The sequence below is a fragment of the Triturus cristatus genome, chromosome 7 (assembly GCF_964204655.1).
Source record: "Triturus cristatus chromosome 7, aTriCri1.1, whole genome shotgun sequence".
NCBI lineage: Eukaryota > Metazoa > Chordata > Amphibia > Caudata > Salamandridae > Triturus > Triturus cristatus.
In genome coordinates, this window is record NC_140590.1 from 40,567,388 (window position 1) to 40,591,455 (window position 24,068).

Below are 24,068 nucleotides of genomic sequence, written 5' to 3' on the forward strand. Positions count from 1 at the left end.
ACGATATCCCCTGGACAGAATTATGATTCACTCATGTAATGAATATCAGAACAGCTTCCCTCTGGGAGAAAGTCGCTCACCTCTGTGTATACATGGTCTCTAATTACCTGACCCCCACACCGGGATCTCATCTCTCTCGCCTTCAGGCAGGCGTTTTTGTGATCTTTTTACCTATGTGTACGCTGACACACATTACATTCCATATTTACACCTAGCTGTGGTTTCCCTTTTTCATTGCCACCGTGGATCGAGGACATGCTCATCCTTCTTCTTGTGTATTTTCATGACTTTCTGGTGCTCAATAACCAACATTGAGAATTGGGCGCCTGATACTGTTTTTGAGACAATTTTGGGTCACCTACTGATAAAGTTTGTAGCCTCCTACACATACTACCCCTTTCTACCTCGCCCATATACAGCGCTTCCAAATTCTCGAAAAAAACCTCGAACTACTTAGATTTAGCCTAGGCGCATGCGCACCTCCGCATCTCAGTGGATCATGACACGCACATGCGCTGTCGATATCTTCCGCACCAAGGACACCACGTGACAAACCCGGAAATGGGCGGCTACCCATTCAACGTAGCGTAGCTAAAAGAAACGGCAGATGCCCCCAGCTCTCTACCTACGAGCAGGCATCCGGACGGGGTAGGCGAGTTACGCCGACACCCGAGTAAAACCGTGAGTAAATTACAAATGCATTGCCTTGAGTGACTTTACAGCGTACACTTGCACGATAATGCCACGTTTATTACAAGACGACTTATTTCACGTCTTTCGCCCTGTCTCTCCCCCCTGCTCTTGACGTTTTTCCTGATTACCACAGCCCAAGAAGGTGCGGGTATCCCACGCCATTAGCTCATGAAGAAACTTTTTCTTTGTATCTAGGTAAGCTGATCACTACACTCCTTCCGCGCTCAGCTTTCGTGTTTTTTGTGTCTTTGCTCCTGGTCATGACAATTAGTTGAGAGACTTGACCAGGTGTGCTCCGTGCCTCTGACACCACACTACGATTTTGGGACCTTACCAAGTGTGGCCACGAGGCGCTGTGTACAGGTGGTGCGTGTCTCTACTTGTCCTTTAACCAAAAAGGCATTCTATTTGCAGCCGCGACCAGGTCCGGGGCGATCCATATGTTGCGAGGAGGTTTTTTCATCCTCTGAGCCCGGGCACTATCTCTTTGCCTGGTGGTTTGGGGTTTGAATTGCCTCCCCCTCCATTGCGCCTGGTCTCGGTTTGTGACACCACCACCCCTTGGGTGTTCATTAACACTTTTTCAGATCTCGTTGAGATCACTTGTGTTCATTGTCTTACTCCTTTTCTTTCGATTGCCTCCCCTGCACCCTCCTTGGCAGGGCTTACATACCAGAGGACAGAGTACTTTGCACTCTGACCCCTATGTGTTATATGTTTTCTCTTTATGTTTCCACAGGTCATATTCAAAGGGGGCATTAATCTTATTAGGATATATGTTAGCCACTGACTAGTAGCTGTAGGCTTCTCCCCTTCTTCTCTTTCCCCCACTTATGAGACTTCAAGTGGGCCATTGTCACCCCACCTTTAACACAGATTCTCGTGCACTCACTAAACTCCACCTACACTCTTGGTCCTGAAGAAACGCCAAGGATCGTTTGACCGTTTTCAGGCGTGAAACATGTCGACCTTTAATGCAGTTACCAAGGGCACATTGCGCCCACGCTGGTAACCCCTAACCTACGGGTTGTTTTACTCTGCCAAGGGTACCTCCTCATTAAAAACTTTTTGGGCTACCCTTGGGCATTTGTATTCGCACTGCACGCACGCACTGCCCCTTCACACCCTACCTGTTCCCCACACACCCACATGCGCCCATCGGCAGCTCTCTAAAAGATCTCCGTCAAGAGACCCTTCGGTGGACCCGTAGGGCATTGCACCGCCGGCCCGACGAGGAGCAACTGCCCGATGATGAAGCATGACATCCCCTGGGATGTGTGAGGGCTACAAGAGACAAGTTATGTTTCTTCCAAACCCATGACCTGACACCTCTCTTCCTCCCTCTCCTTGTCTCTCTTTTTTGTCCCCCTAAGTGTGAGGACTACGTGTTTACTAATTGTATACACAAACCCTGGAACAGTGCCCCTTATTTGATTTACATATTATCCCTGTGTCACTACCTTGGGTGGTTCCTTGGGGTCCCAGTGATTCTACAGGCTCTAGGTCGTGTCTAGTTCAGTCGTGGTTCTTATACCACTATTTTAGTATATGGTTTGGCTCGACCCTAGGGCCTGACGTGTATTTGTGCTTATTACCGTCATATTTTGAAGTGTAACTTGTGTTTTGACCTCTAGCCTCATACAGAGACTAGGAGGGTGTGTTTAGTAATAAATACATATATTTTATATATACCTGGTGTGGTTGTCTTTCATTTAGCCATTCAAAAGATTATGGACTGGTAAAACAAGCTGCTTTACATTCCTTCAAGACTTAGCCTAAAGGCTGCTCTCCATAGCTACCACTAGGATAGCTTTCAATAAAGGTGGTCTTTAACCTATAACCAATAAGGGGTTGTTTGGACTGGTACAAGGTGCCCACTAGAACTAGTGAACAGCATATACCAGGTCAACGTCTCACACTCTCCCAGTCAGACGTGTATAGATTCCACTATGCCTGAAGATGTAAGAGTCATGCATACTCCCTGGAAATTTGGCAACAATATCAGTAATAATGTGTGAGGCATTACGAATGACCTGGACGCTGATGGAACAAAATGATTACGATACACATACTCAGTAGCTGAGGGGGGACAGATTGCGACATGTGTCCCATCAATACACCCAATGACACGTGGGAATTGTGCCATCTGATAGAAATCTATTTTGGTCTTATGCAGTTCCTGTTGCGTAGTGGGAAACCCGGATGTAATGGTGCATTCTTTGAAGCATGGCATCCAGGAAAAAATTTAAAAAGTGTCACAGGCAACTTGGGGAGACCCCTCCGGCTATAGCTCTCACCCCCTGGTAACTCCCTGATGCAAGTAGGTGCAGCGAACACAGGACCTGCAAGTGTGTTGGAATGGCAGGAGTCCTGCGTGTCTGATGCCTCAGGATTGGGTGCAGGTTGTTTATCAGGTCTAGGATAGTAGTTGAGTCAAGCCTGTACTTGACATGTATTTCTTCTTCTGTCTGCTGGGACAGGGTGATGCGCACTCTGTATATGTGTTCCTGTCGCCTCCTCATCCTCTGTGCTGCTGCTTGTATCCGTATCGCTATGACAAACAGGGCTGCCATTGTGAAAGAGTGAGGCATTCTGGGCCTGTTTAAATGCTGTACACCTGGTTACCACCTGCTTTGAGTTGGTGATAATTTGGGAGTCGCAAATTGTGATTTTCAATAAAATCGCTATTTGCAAACTTTCATACATTTCTCAGCGAATCATTATTTGCGAATTCGCAAATACAGAGTCGCAATTTGTGACTCGGTAAGTTCATATTCGCAAAATAAGAAATCACAAATTAAATGGAAAATTTTAGCTTTTTCTTATTTTACGAATGTTTTTTTTTTTTACCTACATTGCACACAGCGTTTTTTTGATCGCAAGCGCTGAAATTCTGCTTATTTCAGCGTTTGCGATCGCGATTTAGCTTGGTACATCTGGCCCTTTGTGCCTTTCCCTTGGAAAGATACCACCTGAAGAGGAGTGCATCACCTGGGGATGTATATTTGGGTGCATTTACACCGACACACATGGCACACCCTTACCCTTCAGTCTGAAGTACCAAACCAAGAACAAGATGAGCACTTGGCTGCACCGGCTCTGGACTTGGGCATGAAGTTAATGGGAAACTTCATTCCAGTCTCCTCCATCATCCTAAGTAACAAACAGAGAAGCACTGTCTCTGGCCCTGCTCCAGAGGCTTGCAGCTGTTCCAGTTCAGGACCGTGAACTGGAATTACCAAGAATAACTGTGTAAACTTATACCTCTGTGGGCCATGAAACCTTTAGTACACAATCCATTAAACCACATTTAAAACGTAAAGGCCACATTGAAGGTTCTATTAAAGAAAAACCTGTAATAGAAGGTAACAAGTAACAGAGGGGAGAGAGAAAAGACAAATTAAATCTCTAGTAGTTCCAGAGTCCAGCCAGGGTGGTTATAATTTCAAGAACAGTAATCAGATTTTAAAAAGCCAGAACAGCGTCAGCATCCGAGAGCTGCTCTTCCTGTTCTTTTCAGGACTCCGAAAGTGAACGAGGAGAGACCGTGTCAGACTGAGTACCAAAGAAAAGAAAAATATAGCAAGCAAAAAGGTGAAACAGTACGAGAGAATGAAATCAGAGTAATGAGAAAAGAGAAAGTTTAGGATTCTAAAACTCAATTTTAAAAAGAAGAAAGTAGTAAGACTTTCTAAGAAACATGCTGTAGCAGCTACGGATACTTTTGCGGAACAGGGCTTGGGCAAGAACGTTCTAGACCGTGCAGTAGAAGTAACAATAGTGCATCAAACTCGAGAGGTTTGTGGTGACGAGTCCAACGGATGATTTCATACACAATGAGACTCCAGATAAACATGCAAATCCTGATATGGTTTATAATTTATGTTTTCATTTGAGGGGTATATACCACACGCAATTAAAGCAGTCTTCTGGGCTTATTTTGCTGAAAATGATGGCTTACTATTATCAGAGGATGACTGGCCCCCAGTCTTCATTAAGAAAGGACCCTTAGGAAAAGGTCATAACAACAGCCTTTTTCTCCAGCATTATACAGAAGCCATGTGGGGGTGAGATAAACACTCTATTCCACTTCATTCCCTTATGCAATGAGCCCCAAGCACAGGCTAAATATCCCTTAAAGTGAGAAGCAAAGCGCAATATAAAAGCAAAACTAAATTGTTAGAAAGGGTAGACGGACCGGGAGGGTCGGCCGGGGTCAGGAGGAGAGGTCTCCGGGGAGAGCCGTCTCCAGCGATCGTACAGACAAGTAACTTCCCCCCCCCCCACAGACAGATACCACACACGGATAAGGTTCAGTGTTCTTTATAAGCACTTCTTAAGGTACGGTTGAATGGTACAAGGAGGTCTGGACTCAGGGGTCCCCTCGATTCAAGTCTCTCAATGCAGGGTAAGGGGGAGCGGGACAGTCTGTTTACCAGTCAGGTGGTTCGGATGAGATGATGACTAGCTCACAATCCTCGAGCTTGGTGGTGTAGCTGGTACGGGCCGCGGCAGCGCCAGCAGGTCCCGGTAGAGATGGTCGATACACGGTCCGCGGCAGCGCCTGCAGGTCCCAGTGAAGATGGTCGATGTACGGTCCGCGGCAGCGCCAGCAGGTCCCGGTGAGGATGGTCGTTACAACGGGCCGCGGCAGCGCCAGCAGGTCCCGACGAGGATGGAGGTTGCAGAAGGCCGCGGCAGCGCCAGCAGGCAGGACGATAGTTCGCAAGATAGGGCTACGGCAGCGCCAGTAGTCCGTCAAGGCTGAGTTCTCTCGGTGTCTCTCGACTCCAGGATACAACTGCCTTCCTGCTCCGGAGTTGCCCCAGTTATAGGGCAGGCGCTCTTTGATGTCCGGACCCTCGCACTTGGAGGTCGGAGGGCCCGGGATGAAGGTGTCCAGACACCCAGCAGGGGGTGGAGCCAGCGCCTGGGGGAGCTGGAGGCGATCGGCACCTGGCGGGGGAAGAGCTCTTGACACTTCGTCCTCCCATTGACCTGCCAAGTGGTCCGCTCACCTCCCGGGTGGATGGTGGTGCCGGGATGTCGGGGCCGGTCAGGCCCGGGGTTAGGGTCGGGGCGAGGCCACGCGGCCTCGTGGTGCAGGGCCCAAGATGGCGGCTTGAACCGGCCGGGGGAGCCGGTGGGGCTGGGCCCCGTGATGAGTAGAGGTCCGAGGGCAGAAGATCCGTCGGGAGACGGGGTACAGGTGCTTTTCGTGGGTTATGCCTGGTGGGCCGGAGCTCGGGCCCTGTCGTGCGGGGAGGGAGCAAGCCCTTCGTGTGGCCTGTCCAACATAAATCAATTTGTATATTAAGACATTATAGCGCTTTGTCTTTTACCAATGCACACTCCTCTTTTTCTCATTTCAAAGCCAGACGGATCCTATAGAATAGATTTAGATTACAGAAATCTTAACACACAATCACAAACATGCAGTTAAGAGAGCACATAGCACAGGTTTAATCACACATCTAGTACAGAAAAAATGCAAAACAACCCTGGAAACCCCCAATGGGCTCTTTAGTCATAACACAGCGGCTAAAAGAGAGTATCTAACCGCGTTCAATTTCAATAGAGTGCAGAACTCAAACGATTGCCTATGGGGTATCAGATCAGCCCTGGCCTACTCTTAACACGCATAATGGACATCTTACAATCAGATCCTGAGGCACTATCATACATTGGTGATATCTATCTCACAGATGACGACTCAAATGCACCCCTAACTAAGATGGACTGGATAGTGACACTACTAACATCACACGATTACAAAATATATTTCAGACAGTCTAAAATCGCCTACCTGATGGCAACTTGTCTTGGATACGAGTTATCCAATAAGAGACTGGCACCCATTTTTTTTTTTGAGATGTGCTACCTAGCAGCCTCCCGACACACTGAAGTTACAATCCCTGTTGGAGTTTCTTAACTTGATTTACTTGCCACAATATGCTGAGCAAGTGAAGCCCTCATACGACTCAATTTCTTCCATGTTTTCTGTAAAACAATGGACGAGCAAACACAATGATATCTTGCATGTGCTACAAGCAGACATGCCAGGGACAAAATACTGACAGACTAGGGATAACAAGACAAACTTGGTATTAAGAGTCGTACCAAGCTACTCAGGTTACACATAAGTAATCTACAATGAGAGACAGACGATTCCCATAGCATACAAGTCACACTTTTATTCTCTTGCTGAAGCACATTTTGCTTCCATTGAGAAAATCCTTGCAGATGTGCAGAGAAGGAGGGAAAACTAGTAACTGTAGTTTCTCCCATACCAGCAGTAGAGGCAGCCACTAAGGTAAGCATTCCAAATGCTCGAGCCCTACATCCGAGATGGGTGCAGTGGATGTAAACAATCTGTATAATCAACTCTTTGCACACAAGCTTTTCTCCATTGTGAACAGAAGGTCACCCCAACTCCAAAGCCTTACCCATTGAGTTATATAAAAGCATGTTCTACATGGTCAGCTCCGCACAACTAGTGGTAGGGACTAAACAAAAGTACTCCGCAGCCTGCACACCAGTGCGGGGTGGTTACGATGGCGAGTTCCTTTCACACCAAAATCTTAGTTGACAGCACCGCACAAACTGCACACATTCATGCTTTGGTACTTACATTAAAAAAAGGATGACTCGTCAGTTCCCACACTCATAGTGTCTGATTCATCCTTCTGTGTTTAAGGTTACAGTGTAAATTTAAAACTGTCACCTGAACTGTTTCAAAATCTCAAAAGGGAAACCTATTAGGAATAAACAGCTCTGTGGAAAGGCAACTGTCTACCAAGATTGGCCAATGTGAGACATACTTTGGGCAATCAGTATGAAGGGATTCACAACCAAGTTACTCTACATTCGTCTTAGCTGCAAAGGCTGCAATACAGACTGTTAAATTAGCGGTCTGAACCAGAAACACCTCCAGCTGGCTTTCCTCCCAAATACTCCTACACCCTTGGTTCAGATAACACTCCTGTGGATACTAAGCTCAGAGTGGGAAACAGGATGATTTCTATTAAGTTGGCCAGATTATACTTAAGGCCACCCACAAAGGGTTGGCATCTGCTCATGCTGGGATAAAGACAACCGCTACAACAAAGCTCCTGTGGCCTTTTCTATGTACACAGGTCAGAGGTTATGTTCATCAATGTGATGTTTGTCAACAGAATAAAGCTTCTACTGTTAAAAGACCTGAGCAGACTATAATACCATTTAGGATTCCATATCTGGACCATGTCGACCAATAAAGTCTGTTAATCAATAAACGCATACTGTTGGCAACTGATTAATGTTCTTGATTCCTATGGGCGCGGCCTCAGAGAAATGCAGATGCTCGAGCAGTCGTAAAGGACTTGCCGTGATGATAGCCATGGGAGCAGTACATAACTTGCATTTGGAGAATGGTCCTGCGTTTCCCTCCAAGGCTTACAGTAATGCTGTCTGTTATGGGAATAAGTCTGAAATTGTATTTATTTTATTTTCACCAGGGTACTCAGTTCAGGTTTTAATTGGTACTGTCACTTGTATAGAGTTCAGAGAGCATTAAGTATTTTAGCTAGATGAGTATTGGGAGGGTGCAATCCATACGAAGTACTCCGAGTGCCTATATAAGTACCCGGCCTAGATAAATCTTGGACGGTTGCAGAATCAAATAAATTTGACCTGGATCACTGCTTAAATATTTTACAAAATGCCCACGAAGTCAGAGACAATTTGTCTAATTTTAAGCATTCTGAAACTGCCACTGTCGGAGAGAAGGTTTCACCAGCTACTGACAGATGTGGCCCATAAGTAGGGAATCTGGTTTGAGAAAAGATATATGAGAAGCAATATTTTGGGCCATCCTACAGACCTGGAGTAACAAACAGTATGCAGTTTCTTGGAAAAAAATATGAAAAACATGTTAGTGATGAGCTGAGGAATCAGCAAGGGGGCGACTGGTTGCTCAGCAGGAGGAGCCCTCACACACCCATACGTGAACTGATGATATAGGCGTGAGGCTGCTAGTGTAACTTGGTATAGGTGAAAGCATGTTTAAAATCGACTAAGTGGTACTCTACCAGTTTAATAGGTGGGTCCTTCTGTCTGGTTAAAAAATAATAGAACTGGCTGACAACAGAGGTAATCTGTGTCAGCTCAAATTATTGTGCATAGGTGGGCCGACATGTTTCCCTTGCTCACTTTGCCACTGGATTCAAGCAAGCCTGGCTGAAGACGGCTGAAATGCCAGAAACCGGTCCTAGGAAGCTTGTTTCCGGTCCAGGGAAGGCATGGCTTGGCAGTTCGGGCTGGACTGTTCCCATGAGGCACAGGGTCAGACTGATTTGCATATGGCCATGTCTGAACTGGGGTGGCAGAGTGGGCTAAAGAACGGTGATGGATCAAACCCAGATCTGTTGACTGGGTGTGAGTGTTTAAGTGGTTCTGATGCTCCATCCATCACCACCCCCTTTTGTACCGCTTTGTTCGCCATAAGTTGGCAGGGTATGCTCAGACGTGACTCCCTTGCTCACTTTGCCACTGGATTCAAGCAAGCCTGGCTGAAGACGGCTGAAATGCCAGAAACCGGTCCTAGGAAGCTTGTTTCCGGTCCAGGGAAGGCATGGCTTGGCAGTTCGGGCTGGACTGTTCCCATGAGGCACAGGGTCAGACTGATTTGCATATGGCCATCTGAACTGGGGTGGCAGAGTGGGCTAAAGAACGGTGATGGATCAAACCCAGATCTGTTGACTGGGTGTGAGTGGTTGATTGGTTCTGATGCTCCGTCCATCACCACCCCCTTTTGTACCGCTCTGTATATACTGCACCAAAGTAAGGTTCAATGTGCACAGAGTCCACAGTCCCCAGAGGTTTGGCAGAGGCTAAAGTTAGATATAACCTTACTCTCTAAAGTGGTAGCTTGGTCGAGCAGTAAGGCAGTATCAGAGGACAGTGTAAAGCACTTGTTGTACACACTCAGTCAGCAAATGGTCTCACACACTCAAGAACTGAACTCTAGGCCAATGGTTTGTATATAAAAATATATAGTTTTATTTTAGAACCACAAGTAGGTATCAAAATATACTTTCTCAGAATGAGATGCTTTAGTTAAATACTTTCAATAGGCAATAGACTTTTGAATGCAATAGTTACAGTTGTTGCAATAGGCAACACAATTCAAACACAATTATAACATTGAGCTCAATGGGAGTTTTTAAGTAAAGGCAATTTCAGTTACTTTGCGTGTGATTTTCTTACTCAGGGTTGGATCCTGGATTCAACCCTGGTGCATTTCCTGTAAACAGTTGAAATAAATTGTTTTTGTTACACAGGCGATTGTTAAGGAATATTTGTAGGTTTCAAAAATCGACACTTAGAAGAATTTCTGGCAAAAACCAGGCAATGTTATCATATGGAGGAAAATCAAGTTATCGGTAAGTACGGTGGAATTACTTTTCAGGGTCAGTGTTGGGCACCAAGATCCAGCACTGGGATATCTCCTGATAACAGGTGAGTAATTTCGTTTTCGTTGATCGGCTGATTTTTAGTGAATATTTAAAAGTATCAAAAACTCGGCACTCTGGGGTCTTCCAGGGTCAGGTAGGTACAGTTGTTACACTCTACGCTGCTGGGTACAAGGTGCTTTTGAGCCGTTGGGCGCTCAATGGATTTTAATGGAGAAGCTACAAGACGAACAAAGGCTGCAAGCTCGAGGACGAAGATTCTTCAGGTGCGATCACCACTTCGAGAGGTAAGTTGGGAAGTTGAAGGTTAGGTAGGCACCCAGGAGCAGGGCACAGGTGGCCGGAGGGTGCCGGGGTGTCTTTTCGCATCGGGAAATCTTACCCTCTGCTGGTCGCGGTTGGAGGGGCCCCTGGTTCTGAGGCTGCAGGCGTCATCAGGAGTGTCGAGGTGGGTTCTTGGGTGCTGGATTCTTGGTCACAGTCGCCGGGGGGACGTCCTCAGGGTCTTTGTCCACTCAGGCACAAGCCGGGCTTGGCGGGTGCAGAGTGTGCAGGAGTGACGATTCCCGGTTGGCACCAGGGGTTTGTTATTTGCTTTGAGCAGAACCACTGCTTGTGGGAGTCCCAGTCTTTTAGAGTCACAAGGCAGTCAGGTCCTCCGGGATTTTCGAGGTTGCTGACCACTGGAGATGCCGGGTTTTAGCAGGAGCAGGTTCGAGGGTCGACAGGCCTGTAGGGCTGGGGCCAAGTCAGTTGGTGTCGTCCTCTTGTTAGCAGCTGCACGGAAGGTCTTCTTTCTTCTTATTCTTGTTCTTCTTGCTTGTTTCGGAATCTGAGGAAGGAAGGTTCAGGGTGCCCCTAAATACTAAATTTAGGGGCGTTACAGGTAGGTAGAGGTCAGGGACGAATGGGTCCCTTCCCTGGGGTGGGTACAACCCCTATCCTGCCACTCTCAAGTGGGAGGGGGGCAGGAGCCTAATCCTGATTGGGCAGGGCTCCCCATCCTCAAGATGGCGAGAGCACGGGGTTGTGCTTCACCTCGCCTTCCCCACCTGAGGGGTGGGGTTGGCAGAGGCTGGCACACCCCCTTTCCTCACTTGGGCTTTCCCACCAGTCTTCCTGTCAGAGTGGAGGTCAGAACCGGTGGGGGCCAGTTGATGAGTACAGCAAGTGGCCTGGAGAAGCTCACAAAGGCAGCATGCCTTTGAAGCTTCCCCTGCGCCCATCCTGGGGGAGGAGACCTAGCACCTCGCCCAGAATGTACATTGTTGCAGGCCCTGGAGAGCGGATGGCTCTCTACTCAGGGGTCCAGCAACATGTCTGCTGGGTGGCAGCCTCTCAGACAGGACGTGGATTGTGGGTTAGGTTAATGGGGCAACTCTAAGTTGCCCTCTGTCGTGCATTTTACATTAAATCCCCAAACTGGCATCAGTGTGGGTTTAATGTGCTGAGACGTTTGATATCAAACTTCTCAGTCTTCAGTGCAGCCATCATGGTGCTGTGGAGTTCGTGATGATGACCTCCCAGCACCATATACTCTTAATGGCAGCACTGCACTTACAGTTCCTAGGAATGGACCTGGGTACTGTAGGGGTACAGGGCTCATGCACCTGTACCCACACCACTGGCATAGGGCACCCAGCTAGAGGGGTGACTGAAGTAAGCCAGGGCAGTGTGTGTTGTGGAATGTGTGCCATGTCGACTCTTTGTTTTGTTCTGCACCAAGACACTCAGCCTGCACAGGCAGTGTGTGTGTGTCAGGGTACAGGGCCTCTAAGGGTGGCACAATAAGTGCTGCAGCCCTTAGGGGCCTTCTCTGGTCACAGGGCCCTGGGTACCTAGGGTACCATTTACCAGGGGCTGACTTGTGGCCAGAGATGCCAATTGGATTTAGGCTTCATGCAGTTTTAGGGGAGGAACACAGGGCACACTCAGTCAAAGTACATGAGCAATTCAGCAAAAAGTGGGGGCATACCATGCAAGAAAGATGGCACTTTCTCACAGCTTTTACATGTATCAACAGTAAAAACCTGCAAAGATCGTTTTTACTGTGGAAAGGTTAATAGTCCCATAGGCAAGCACAGAGTTAGAGGCAGCCACAGCAGCCCTGCTAATTTCTGACTGGAACTACTAAAGTTGATACTGTAAGGGATCAAACAACTCATTACATTAAGTCTGACTTGCTGCGATCTTGAGTGGGTACAATGGAGAATTCCGGGATAGCCAGATGCCACACTTCACAGTAAGTGGTCATCAGGAGGGAGGGAACCTGGTAGCCCATTGCCTACTGACCGCATGCTACCCGAAGGACATTTTCTGGGCAAGAAAAGGGCACCCCTGGCACCCACTTTTCATATCATTGGCCTGGAGAAGAGGACCGACCCTGTTGCACGGCGGTCCAAGCGAGGATAGGCTGCATTGACATGGACTGCACCTGCTGAACCTGGCGGCTTTCTAAGTAAAAGGGACTGTGACTGCTGTGTCCTGCTCATACAGCAGTCGACTCCGAGCCTAGCCAAAGTAAAGAGACTCCAAGGGTCAGTTGGCTGTTCTCCTGTTCGCAGCAGAGGGCCACAACAGCTGAAGAAGCTTGAGAAGGGTTGGTGGCCCAGATCTTTGAATCTCCACTTCTCATCGCCATGCAGCACCAGGAACCAGGACCAGATGCTCAAAAGTTGACCCAGAGTCTGCTAGACCCGGGAGAGTCATCAAAGTGCAGCTATGTAACCCAGAAAGCAAGTTACCGCCAACAGAAGAAAACCACTGAAGCCGCTGTACTGGTAGCCCAGCATTGACTGGGCTTATGCTAAACTCAAGATAATTTTTAGGGATGCGACTCCTGTAGGCAGATCGCCTCACCAAGCCGAGGAGTAGCCAGAGGATGACCCTGTCAACAGTATCTTCAGCATTCTGTATCCCTTGGATCAAGACCACTCCATGCAAGCCAATGGGAAGGGGCCACAGACACTGGAACTGGACTGAAGACTGTTTTACTTCTGGAGGTAAGCGTTTCTGTGGACCTTGCTGTTACCCCTAGACTGCCTTCCTGCCTGGGTCTGACACCTAAAAGTGACTCAAAGTTTCTACTTGTCAAATTCGTTGAATTTGGCGATGCTTTTTCACAGGTAAATAAAATGTACCTTATAAATTCTGTACCCTGGAACCCTTTGATCTTTTTCATTTTGGTGTCCAAAAATATATACAAATCTGCTCTAGTTTTATAAATTGGTGTTGGATTTCTGAGTGTCTGTTATTTCTTCTAACATTTTGGTGGCGTTTAAAGGCTTTTCACTTGTTCCTTTGTGTAAGCCTGGCTGCACAGTTACAAAGAGTTAAGCTAAGGGGGTCACAAACAAAATCTACTGGTTTTAAGGGGGTTGGTGTATTACACAGTGAGGTCGCACAACCATACAATATATTACATGCTATTTCCCCACACTTTACAACACCGCTGGTCCTAAGGTAATTGCCCTTAGCCCCAGTATAACATATGCATAACTGTAATACTACATATGGGTGGGAAAGCTTTGCAGATGTTAATTAGCTCATTCCAGTCTTCCAGTGTGAAGAAACATTTATCACTAATTATTTCCTCCTTGGACCACGTCCCACTAGAACTAAATGGTTTATAGAGACCGTAATCTATGCAATTATAATGAAGGGAATACATACCCCAAAAGAGAAGCTGCAGAAATAAGTCAATAGATAAAACATGCAAGCAGTTTTTAGGATTATTGACAATGGCGCACATACACACACTTTCTAAAAGAGTGTAATCTCTGAATAGCCTCATGTCCATAGCATTAGATCTCCAAAAAGGAGACTTAGGTCTTTAACAACATGGCCAGTCTCAGTTAAGAGCTACAATACAACTACACTGGGATTTAAAAGCTCTTCGAGCAGCTTATCTGTCCTGGCAACTTCTAAATGAAACACATTTTTGAGTCCTACAACTGAACATTAAGACAGAAAACAACGGCTAGGAAGGAATTAACCTATACTTTGTCAAATACAGGATGATACACACTGGCTTATACGTTGAGTTATTTCTCGCCAAACACAACTTTTAATTTTCATGATTCCCAGAAATATACATCATTGAACTTGCACAAGAATATCCACAATTCACATCGGTTTTATTTGAGGAAAGGTCCTTTCTCCTATGTGTTAAATTAAGATGAACCTGTGTTTATCAGTGTTTCCAGCTGCAGAAAGAATCTAGGTCATTCACTATTGTACAATTGAATATCTTTGCATGGATGCCTGGATTTAGTCCATCCCTACGTACCACACACTTTTAAATAATGTTTCTTATTTAATGTTAACTAACATAAGGAGCTGTGGGTAGGAACCCTGCCAACTTTATGCAATAATAGTTTCTAAAACAAAGTGTTTTGGAAGAACCTTATACCCACTATCTCAAGACGTGATCAAAGGTGTCCCCTGGATTAAAATTATGAGAGACATGCGTTTTAACAAAAGTAGACAATAGTAGAGTGTGCATCTCAACATCAAAAGTAGTGTGTCGGCGATTTTCAAATGGGTACTTGTACAATGGCCAATACCTTTGCATAGTGCACCATCGTTCCCAAAAACCTCTCAAAGAATCATCAATATCAAGGCAATGCTCCTCAACCTCCTACTTAGGGAAAGAACAAATCCAATTGTTTAGGGGAACAATAATTGTCAGTTTTAAAAACCATGCATTTAAGAATCATATTAATGTGTCGGCCATTTTGGGACGAGTTTCTACAAAATGTCCAATCCCTTGACTGGATGCATTTGTTTTATTACACGCAAATATATAAAAACCTAAGTTTCGAAACAAATATGTTTAGACTAGAGACGGGTAAATCAATCAATCAAGTGATACAGCTAATAAAAGGAATCAAAGTGACAGTGTATTCAAACCACTAGTGGTGAATATGCTTTCATCTGCTCATACCTGTATCAATTACATCAGTCAAAGCAACATTATGGCATGGCATGAAGGTGCCATATTAAGATTCTCTTACTTTTATATGTATCTAAAAACGAGCCTAAATTCAAAGATTCTATTGGACCACAAGTGAATACTTAAAGAAAGAAGCTGTCCTTCTACTTTGTAAGACAATTAATGAATGTTTCAAAAGGCCATACATTTAAGCACTATAGTAATGTGCTGGCAATTTTGGAATGGGTCCACCCACACACACATATGGGTAATTGAGAAAAACTGAATGAAATTCATATATAAACGAAGTTTAGAATAAAGTTCAAACAAAATTATTTATTGGGGACTTCTGGATCTATGTCGAAATAACTACACATTTTAAAGGATGAAGAATAGGACATTTTTAAGAAGTTAATTTAGGGAATATTAGGGTGTTTAATTAGATTAGAGATATACTAGGTCACTGCATAAAGTTAATGTTAAAATTAGAATTTTCTTTAAAGAATAGCGCAATAAAATTCTTTATATGATTGGGTGCCCTTAGGAGCAAAACATGTCTCAGTCTACGACACTGGGTGTCGCCCAATGTTGTTTTAATAACCTACTTCTAGGGTCTAACTAGAATATTGTACATTTCTCTATGTGCTGACACAATGCAATACTTAAAGTATATTCTTTACATTAACATGATAGGGCATTCTGGTTTCAAAATGTAAAATGATGTAAAATTCAATGTAAGAAATGTGAAAATATTGTATAGTTTGAGAAAGAATACAAAGTGAATACTCAAAAATTAATTAATATCATTGCTGTAATCAGTTTGGGAATCACACATGGCATGTGCCACTCTCTGGCTTTGGGTAATATACCCATGTGGTAGTGAACCCAAAGATGGTCTAGTGAGGTTTTCTGTAACGTTAAGTATTTTTACTGTTGGAGTGTGTGTTCCATAGATTTTATCTTTGAATTTAAAGTGTTTTTTTTGTTTTATTGTGGCCCTGAAGAAATCATATTGTTTCTCTTCGTTTTTGCCATAATCCTGGAGAGCTGGGTTAATAGACAGCTAGCTTCTTAAATGACGCATTTAATAAGCACCAATATGGAGTCAGATCCTGCCTTTGCACTGAAACCGTACTTACAGCGACTACCAATGACATCCGGATGATCTTGGATGAAGGAAGTTCGTTCGGCGGCACTCATCCTCCTTAATGTGTCAGCCGCCTTTGGTACGGTTTCTCATGCTATTTTACTGAAAAGGTTCTTTGCTATTGGCCTGAGCGACAAGCCACTCAGATGATTTAAATCATGTATGGAAAATAGAACTCAGGCAGGCCAGATGGAAAGTTTTTGCTCAGATTTTAAAGATATTGTTTGTGGTGTTCCTCAGGGGTCTGCTCTCTGCCCCACTCTTTTGAATGTATATGCTATGCTGCTTCCATGGATTTGATCACCTCTTTTAGCCTTCAATTTTATGACCATGTGATTGAAACCCAAGTATTCATCCGCTTGGAGGGTAACATTGTCCAACTCCAGTAGCAGTTCAACGGCTGCTTGATCAAGGTAGCTAGCTGGATGAATGCATACTCTCCAGCTAAACTCAGATAAACTGAGGTTTTGATATATGGTAATCCCTGAAGCTGGTCCTCTATGTGGGGGCCCCACTTGTTAGGAGACTGTCCGGAACCAGCATCCACTTCCTGTAATCTGGACGTACTATTTGATTGTAAATTCTCATTTGAGAATCAGATTAATAAGTTAACGGTTACATGCTTCCTACTAGTAAAACAACTAAAGACAAGCCTCCCATTCATTCCTCAACAGTTGTTTGTTCAAGCCCCGATTTCAAGCGGACTGGACAATTGCAATGCTCTCTATGTTGGATTTACTGATTAACTTATAGAGAGGTTACAACTTAAACACAATGCGACAGCTATGCAATTTTTTGGGAGGAGTAGGTTTCACAGAGTCTCGTCTTTACTTGGCCAGTTACACTGGCTCACTATTCATATAAGATGCTGGTTCAAGGCCCTTTGTAAGGTACATAAGTCCTTTTACCCAGAAGCATGGTCTTTATACACATCATATAGGTTTAAAAAATACGTTCCTCCCAGACAGCTTCGCTCGAACTCCGCCTGTCTGATCATGGTACCTAAATAACAGAGAGCAAGATTGGGAGGATGGGCTTCATCTGTGGTGACAGCTCAGGCATGGGACAGATTGCTGCCCAGTTACTCCTAGAACTAAATACCGTAACATTTTGCAGGGATCTAAATCCCTTTTACATAGGCTGTGCCTGGAGCCATTGAGTATGTGTGAGTTGCTGTATAGAGTGACTCTTTAGACCTCTGTTTTTTCTCCATACAAACATGAAAAGTCTAAGTGCCTTCTTGGATTTTACAGACCTTGGCTTTGAAGACAGTCAACAATTGCGGATTTATGCCAACAGTAACTTGCAACTTGTTCAAGGTTCAATGTCTCTCTAATGGTAGGAACATCGTTGGAGGAAAGAGGCATATATTTGCATCAGTCCAACAGGCTTTAAAAAAAAGTTATTTTAACGAAAAGGGCCTTATGGACAGGAGTATTACCTCATCTGACCACAGGTCAATTTCTCGTAAGATGTTTAGGGAGTTTATCATATACCAAAGTTTTTTTGGGAGTAAGTTTAAATATTACAGGTCTGTGGAACTAGCAAGCAGCCCTCCAGTCTCACAGCATTCCACATGGGGTGATTATCTCAGTAAAGAAAAACCCAAATATAAATAATGTCAGGTTTATGGTCTTTGATCAGAAGAACCAATCCTTTCAATTTTTCACCTGCGTACTCAAGTTTCCAGCAGGAATTAAGGATATTACTAATAAATGTAATTTCTTTTATTTCATAAATTAATACCATTCCTACTGTGACCAGGAAAGAAGAAAAGGAACAATCTTGGCTTTGCTTCTTTGAAATAAGTTTATATTCCAGCCTGCCATGGTCGGTTGCAGAGGGACTCAGTGATGGTAATTCAGATGTTCTGAGCAGTCAGCACTCCACCACCTTCAACTCTTAAATACAGCATGAGCCTGAAGCAAATGCAAAGTCCTACCCTTGAGAAAAGATGTGATCAGAGCTGCTGAAATCAGAAGACTGTGCAGAAATAGCAACAAATCCAAAAATAACAGATAGCCGCATCTCCAATGCCTGAGCTTTTAAAGATCCAAGCTTTTCCAGATCCAACCTTGCTACAGATAAGAGCTTTATCCACTGAAGTAACTTTTGTACACTAAGCCCTTTGCGGACTATCCTTCATATGCCATGAACAACCCTGCTTGTGGAAGAATATGAGTCCTCAGCACAGCAGCCAAAAGGAAAGCCTAGCACAGCATGGTCCTTCTTGGAGGACACCCCTCTCACCTACCTGTTCGTCCCTCCCCTCTCACTTTTTCTAAATTTCCATTGACTTGGTTGACATTCATAAATAGAGTTAACAAGAGCATTAAGTGGACAGGCCTGGAGAAGCTGAGGGGCTGCTGAAGGAACAAGAGTATGCACATAGGTTACACCAGTGAGTAGCATATTCCTGCTCTGTCGGCCAAGCTCCCTTCTAGCACCTCAGAAGCTTCATGTGCACTCATGATTACTTGGGCCTATGGTGACAGCAAGAGTAACTCAAGGGGCTCAACCAGTGAGTGGATTTAGTAGGGTGTGGCCAAACAAAGCAGCACATTAAGTAGAGAGATACTCCATACATAGGGTCTACAGAAGCCATAGGAGACCGCCTCGCAGGCTGTTGTGCAGATCACGTCGATAAGACATAGGACTGGAAAGGCACAGATGCTGGTTGGATATCCACTGCATTAGTAAAACCCTGCCAGTAGGAGTAAGCCCCGGTACAGAAAAAGCTCAAAAATGTGTCATAATGGACAGCAGAAGTCTCTGTGGGTTGAAGATGAGTGCAGTCTATACAAGGTCAAGGTACAACAAGAGGGCTCTTCAAGTTAACAAGAGATTACTCTACCACCCCAAAAGATCCTCTGAAGATGTATTTGTTGAGACAAATACATAAGTTTGCTAATATTCGGTAGAAAGGATGAGTTTACAGAACTACCTTATCCATCCTTGAGACGGAGATTCTGACTGTTGGTCCATCACACGACAAATAGTTGTAATGGTCACTGAATCAAGCAGCCTTATTTCGCCTGATTAATGAAACTGGAAGCCTGGGGTGAAATATTGTGGGAGTCAATATTAAAACCTCAGATTGGATGAAGCATCCATACAAAAAGATACAACTGAATGCATTCATCAAAATATCTTGACAACTTCATTTTGGACGAGAAATGTATCTTCTCAGAATTTCTGTATGTACCAATCATTTCTGCAGGTTTCAACCTGGACATCAGCAGTAGCCAGCTAAACCGCAAATACAAAAAAAAGATGGCCCACACATCCAGCAATACACCTGAACTCTGCATCCAAAGGCAGAATCTCTGCCACAACGTTTGTACAGATCACTTGACTGATCTCACTCAGTAGGAAAATATTGGTCTTTAAAGAGCATCTGATGTGTCAGTTTCCAACCCAGTGATGGGATCTGTGCCTTTATGATTGACTGCTCTACACAACAACAGAACCTCTGCCATCTTGTGATTACATTTTAGTTTTAATGGCAGCACCCTTGCCTCTTCCTTTTGATAATGTCTCAAGATTGATCTCTCGACCCGCAAAGCTGGAGTCTATGTCTTTTCCTCAGAATCACGCCTACCGTACCCCCTCAATGGTGTAATCTGTGCCTATATATAAATGTCATGACTGATCTTTACACACTGAAAGTGGAATATGTGTTTCTTTATATGGGAGTCTCATGTTTAACCTTCCACACAATGGTGGAAGCTGTGCCGTTATATGGGCGTCTCATGACTGACCATTCCACCTAAAGGCAGAACCTCTACCAGGCCATTATATGAACATCTTCTGTTCAATCACCTAACACGCTGGGAGAAAGGTTTCTTTCCAGTACTCTTAGTTTACTATTGACCTTAATTTCAGGAACAAGAAGCTCACGGATCTACAACACGGATGTAGAGGCTAGGCCTTAAATGGGGCCATAAGAACTACATTTACCAACACAGAAAGATTTCTCATTTAGATGCACTATTCACACATTTTCCATTTTCTCTTGAAGAAGAGCAGTCTGCCATTGGTTGATCACAAAAAGGGGTTGCAGGAATTCCCCTTCTTAAATCTTTAAGTCTTATTCACGGGGGCATAAAACAGCCTTCTGTTTCTAACTTCCAAACAAATATAGCTAGATATGGATGAGAGACAGCTTTTCAAAGTTAACAATACATTTGGGGAGAAATGTTTTAGTCTGGCCCACTTACATAAATGCAAAGACTTTAGTCCATTGGCAGATAAGCCCAGACTTAAAAGAAGGACACAAATTCTGGGATCAGTACCCCAGGCAAAAAACAAGGGCTCCGACTCCTGGGATCAGAACCTAAGAATGAATAGAAGAGCTCAAATTCCTGGGATCGGGAACACAGATTGAAGAAACTGTCCAATATTCTGAGGATCTGGACCAACAGAAGAGGTTAGATTCTGGGATCCTGATCTTAAATTGAACAGATGGTCTCAGAGTCCTGGGATCGGGACCACAAATTGAACAGACTAGCTCCAATTCCTGGGATGTGGTTCCCAGATTGAACAGTAGAGCTAATATTCCATAGATATGTACCCCATGTACTTTAGACCAAGCCTTAATGGGGCCTGAGAGAGCTCAACAGGTAAGAGAGGTGGTCCCCTGAAACAAAACAAGAAACGAAGAAGGAAATGGGCCTGTTATGGGAAGCATGTTTAAAATCGTCTGTACAATACAATCAGATGCACACAGCCAATTACAGATTACAGATATTGATGTATTTACAAACTTTAGAAAGCAGTGAGGCGTCTGGTGCATAGGCCAATAAAAGCACTCAGTGCAGAGAACAGAGGAAATATTAGAAGTATGAGACAAAGAGCATGAAGGGAGTCTAACTGTAACAAATCAAAATGTAGGCCAAACATGTTGTGCTATTTGAAAAATGAAAGCAGAAGAAAACCAGACAGCACGCTCAGGTTTGGTCTTGGAAGAAGGCACACATGTCAGGCTGAATAGCAGGGACAGCAACAGGGTAGGGATGAGAAATCGTAACATGAGGAATTGTTGCATTCAGTGGCTTTCCGCTGCTATATGTGCACCAGTTCATTTCCCTACAGAGAAGCACATCTCCCAAATGTATGAAGGAAGAAAAGCTGAGGGAGTACCAGAGGTTGGTATGGTCATAAAAGTCTTTTATCATTAACAATGAACCTATGGAAATGTTCTTGTACAGTTTCAACAATCAACAGTCCTGGAAAAGACCTGTAGGAGTAGTTCCTGCAGTACATACAATTTTTGTTCTTATGGCCCTAGCAGGCAGAATGAAATGTAGATTCAGGCCAATGGGGGCTTTTGTGTCCAGGTTTGTCTCCTTTACACTTTGCTTCTATGCTCCTGGTGAAAGGACATATCAAGGTGGCCTTTCCCAGCAGAGTCCAGCTCTCTTTGGTGGGTGAGATGACAGTTATAGCGGAAGGTATGATGTGACAGACGACCAGTTTCGCCAAGTATGAATAGCGCAAACACGCAGAATACAAACAAACAGCAAAGAGTAAGGCATATTCCTCCCACCCCATAGCTATGTGGTGCGGAATAATCCAGCACATTCTGTACAAAAGAAATCTGATGCTACCATTTCATAAATAAACATTTGTAGTGTATTCCACATCCCCTCTCTGAAACAATTGTCTCTCGGCACAGATGCTCATCTTCCCAGTGGCAGTAACAATGTTCTGCTGCAAGCCTATATGATAGTTTTACAGTGCGCTGAACTCCTGATATTCAGTCTCTCTGCATATCAAGGGTTCCCAGCCCCTCAGCAATGCTCCTCACCCTGGGATTCTATTGTCTCTGCAGTGTCCTGCACCCCAGTTGATTGTCCCATTTGCAGATCTGTGCACTTATTTGTGCACACTGCAGTGCTATGCACCTACTGGTGTTCATCTGGTACTCTCACAGTGACATGCTAGTCAAGTTCTCGTGGCTGAGGAGTCCTTTGCGGGAGCTGCTGACGCCGTGACTGGTGCTACAGTAGTCTTGTAAGTTGTGGCGCAGAGTGACAAGGGCAGAGCCCAGACAGGACCGGTTGGGGGCCTGCATCCCACCGGGGAGCTGGAAGAGCACGGTAGCTACGGCAGCCATGCCATCGTCTGTGGGCTCCAGTGTAATGGGCCCTACACGGAAACTAGAGTAGGAGTAGCCCATTAGGTGGGAGAGGAAGGGCTCGGACCGGCGGAAGTGGTGGTATGGCGGTTCATGTGCATACTGCTTGATCCTGGGCAGTAGCTTTTGTCGTGTGGGCAGGTAGACCAAGTCTGTGTCAGGTTCAAAGTAGACCGTGAGCTTGGCAAAGGGGCGACTTGCCATCTTAGTCATCTCCTGGATGTGGCGTCTCTGCTCTCTCCGGAAGTCCAGAAATTGTTTGACCTTCCAGAGCAAGACACAGACAGAAAGGAAGAGAAAGAAGCACGAGAAGAAGACACTGAAGAAGACAAAGAGGTCAATGTGGGCCTGGTCTTGCCGGAAAAAGAGCAAGCCCTGAGATTCACTGACATTGCTGCTGCCTACACCTAGCAGTAGGATGAAGAAGCGGCTTGACTTGAGGGCATGCAGCTCGTGGGGATAGGTGATGACTAAGCGGTCCCGCACGCCCCGCACTACCAGTACTGTCTGTTGATGCTTCACAGTGATGTATGTGATTAAACCGTTGGTGCGCTCCTCGCGCACCCGCTCAACCCTCTGGCGTTCAGCTGCTGGACGGCTGGTGCTGCTGATATTTCGGATCAGTGGTGAGGGCTCCCCAAGGCCAGTCTCCTTCTCGGCTTGGTGGTGCAGCACATGCACAGTATGCACACCAGTTGCCCTGTCTACATCCACAGTGAAGGTCTCGAACGAGGTGGAGACATAGATGTCCACACCGCCAAATGTCACATCGATAGTGATGCGGATGTCAACGTTGGTGAACTTGGGCTGCACGCCGAAGAAGACTGTGCGGCCGAAGGGCAGGTTCTTGATGTTGGGTTCATGAAAACAGTTGCTCTGGGATGTGGGGTCAAAGCAGTACTCCTGCTCCACTGATATCAGCCTATAGCACTGCTGGCCGTTCACGGGATTTCCATTAAACGAGTCCTTACACTTGGCGCACTAGGGAGAAAAATAAAACCATTAAATGGTGGAATATTCACAGCATGATAATACAGAATTGGGTTGCACAGCAAAATAAATAAATGAATCAAAGATATACAAAAAAGGGGGGGGGTGGGGGGGGGGGGGGGGGGGGGGTAAAAGAGGACCGAGGTAAGGCAAGGACAAAATGGCTAGGAACAGGAGGTAGGAAGTAGAGGAACAGGAAAACTATAGGAAGGAAAAGATAGTGAGATTGATTAATAAGAACGGGGGGTGGGAGAGAGATCACCAGGAAGATGGGGAAAAGAATAGGGAAGATGATAAATAAAGGGAGGGAAGCTAGGCAAGTACATAAAGGGCAAATGAGGAGCACAAAGACTTGGGCACAGAGCTCCCATTTCCATACCTCCCCTGCTCAGTGAATTTGCTGCACTCCTTTCAAATGCCACACACAACTTTTAACTGTCTGCACCATGCCACCTCACCTTATAAGTCTTTTTGCACTACTACCTCCTCCCATTATACCTCACAATCCTTTCTAGCACCACAGATTTCTCCCACCACATCTTGACCCAAAACCAGGCCTTAGCAGTATGCATTGCTCTCTCCCCATACCTTGCACCCTCACCTTCAGTCCATCCTACTAACACACAGTGCTCCAATCCCCATACCTTGCACCCTCACCTTCAGTCCATCCTACTAACACACAGTGCTCCAATCCCCATACCTTGCACCCTCACC

At 45.2% G+C, this 24,068-nt stretch overlaps 1 protein-coding gene across 1 annotated transcript in view; it reads right to left on the reverse strand.

The window, feature by feature from the left end:
- Positions 1–20,897: 20,897 nt before the first annotated feature.
- Positions 20,898–24,068, reverse strand: part of MEGF8 (multiple EGF like domains 8) — a 634,126-nt gene continuing 630,955 nt past the window's right edge. Inside the window, exon 43 of the mRNA XM_085615576.1 lies at positions 20,898–23,345. Coding sequence (XP_085471702.1) covers positions 22,155–23,345 — 1,191 coding nt within the window. The 3' untranslated portion in view covers positions 20,898–22,154. The remainder of the gene's footprint in view (positions 23,346–24,068) is intronic.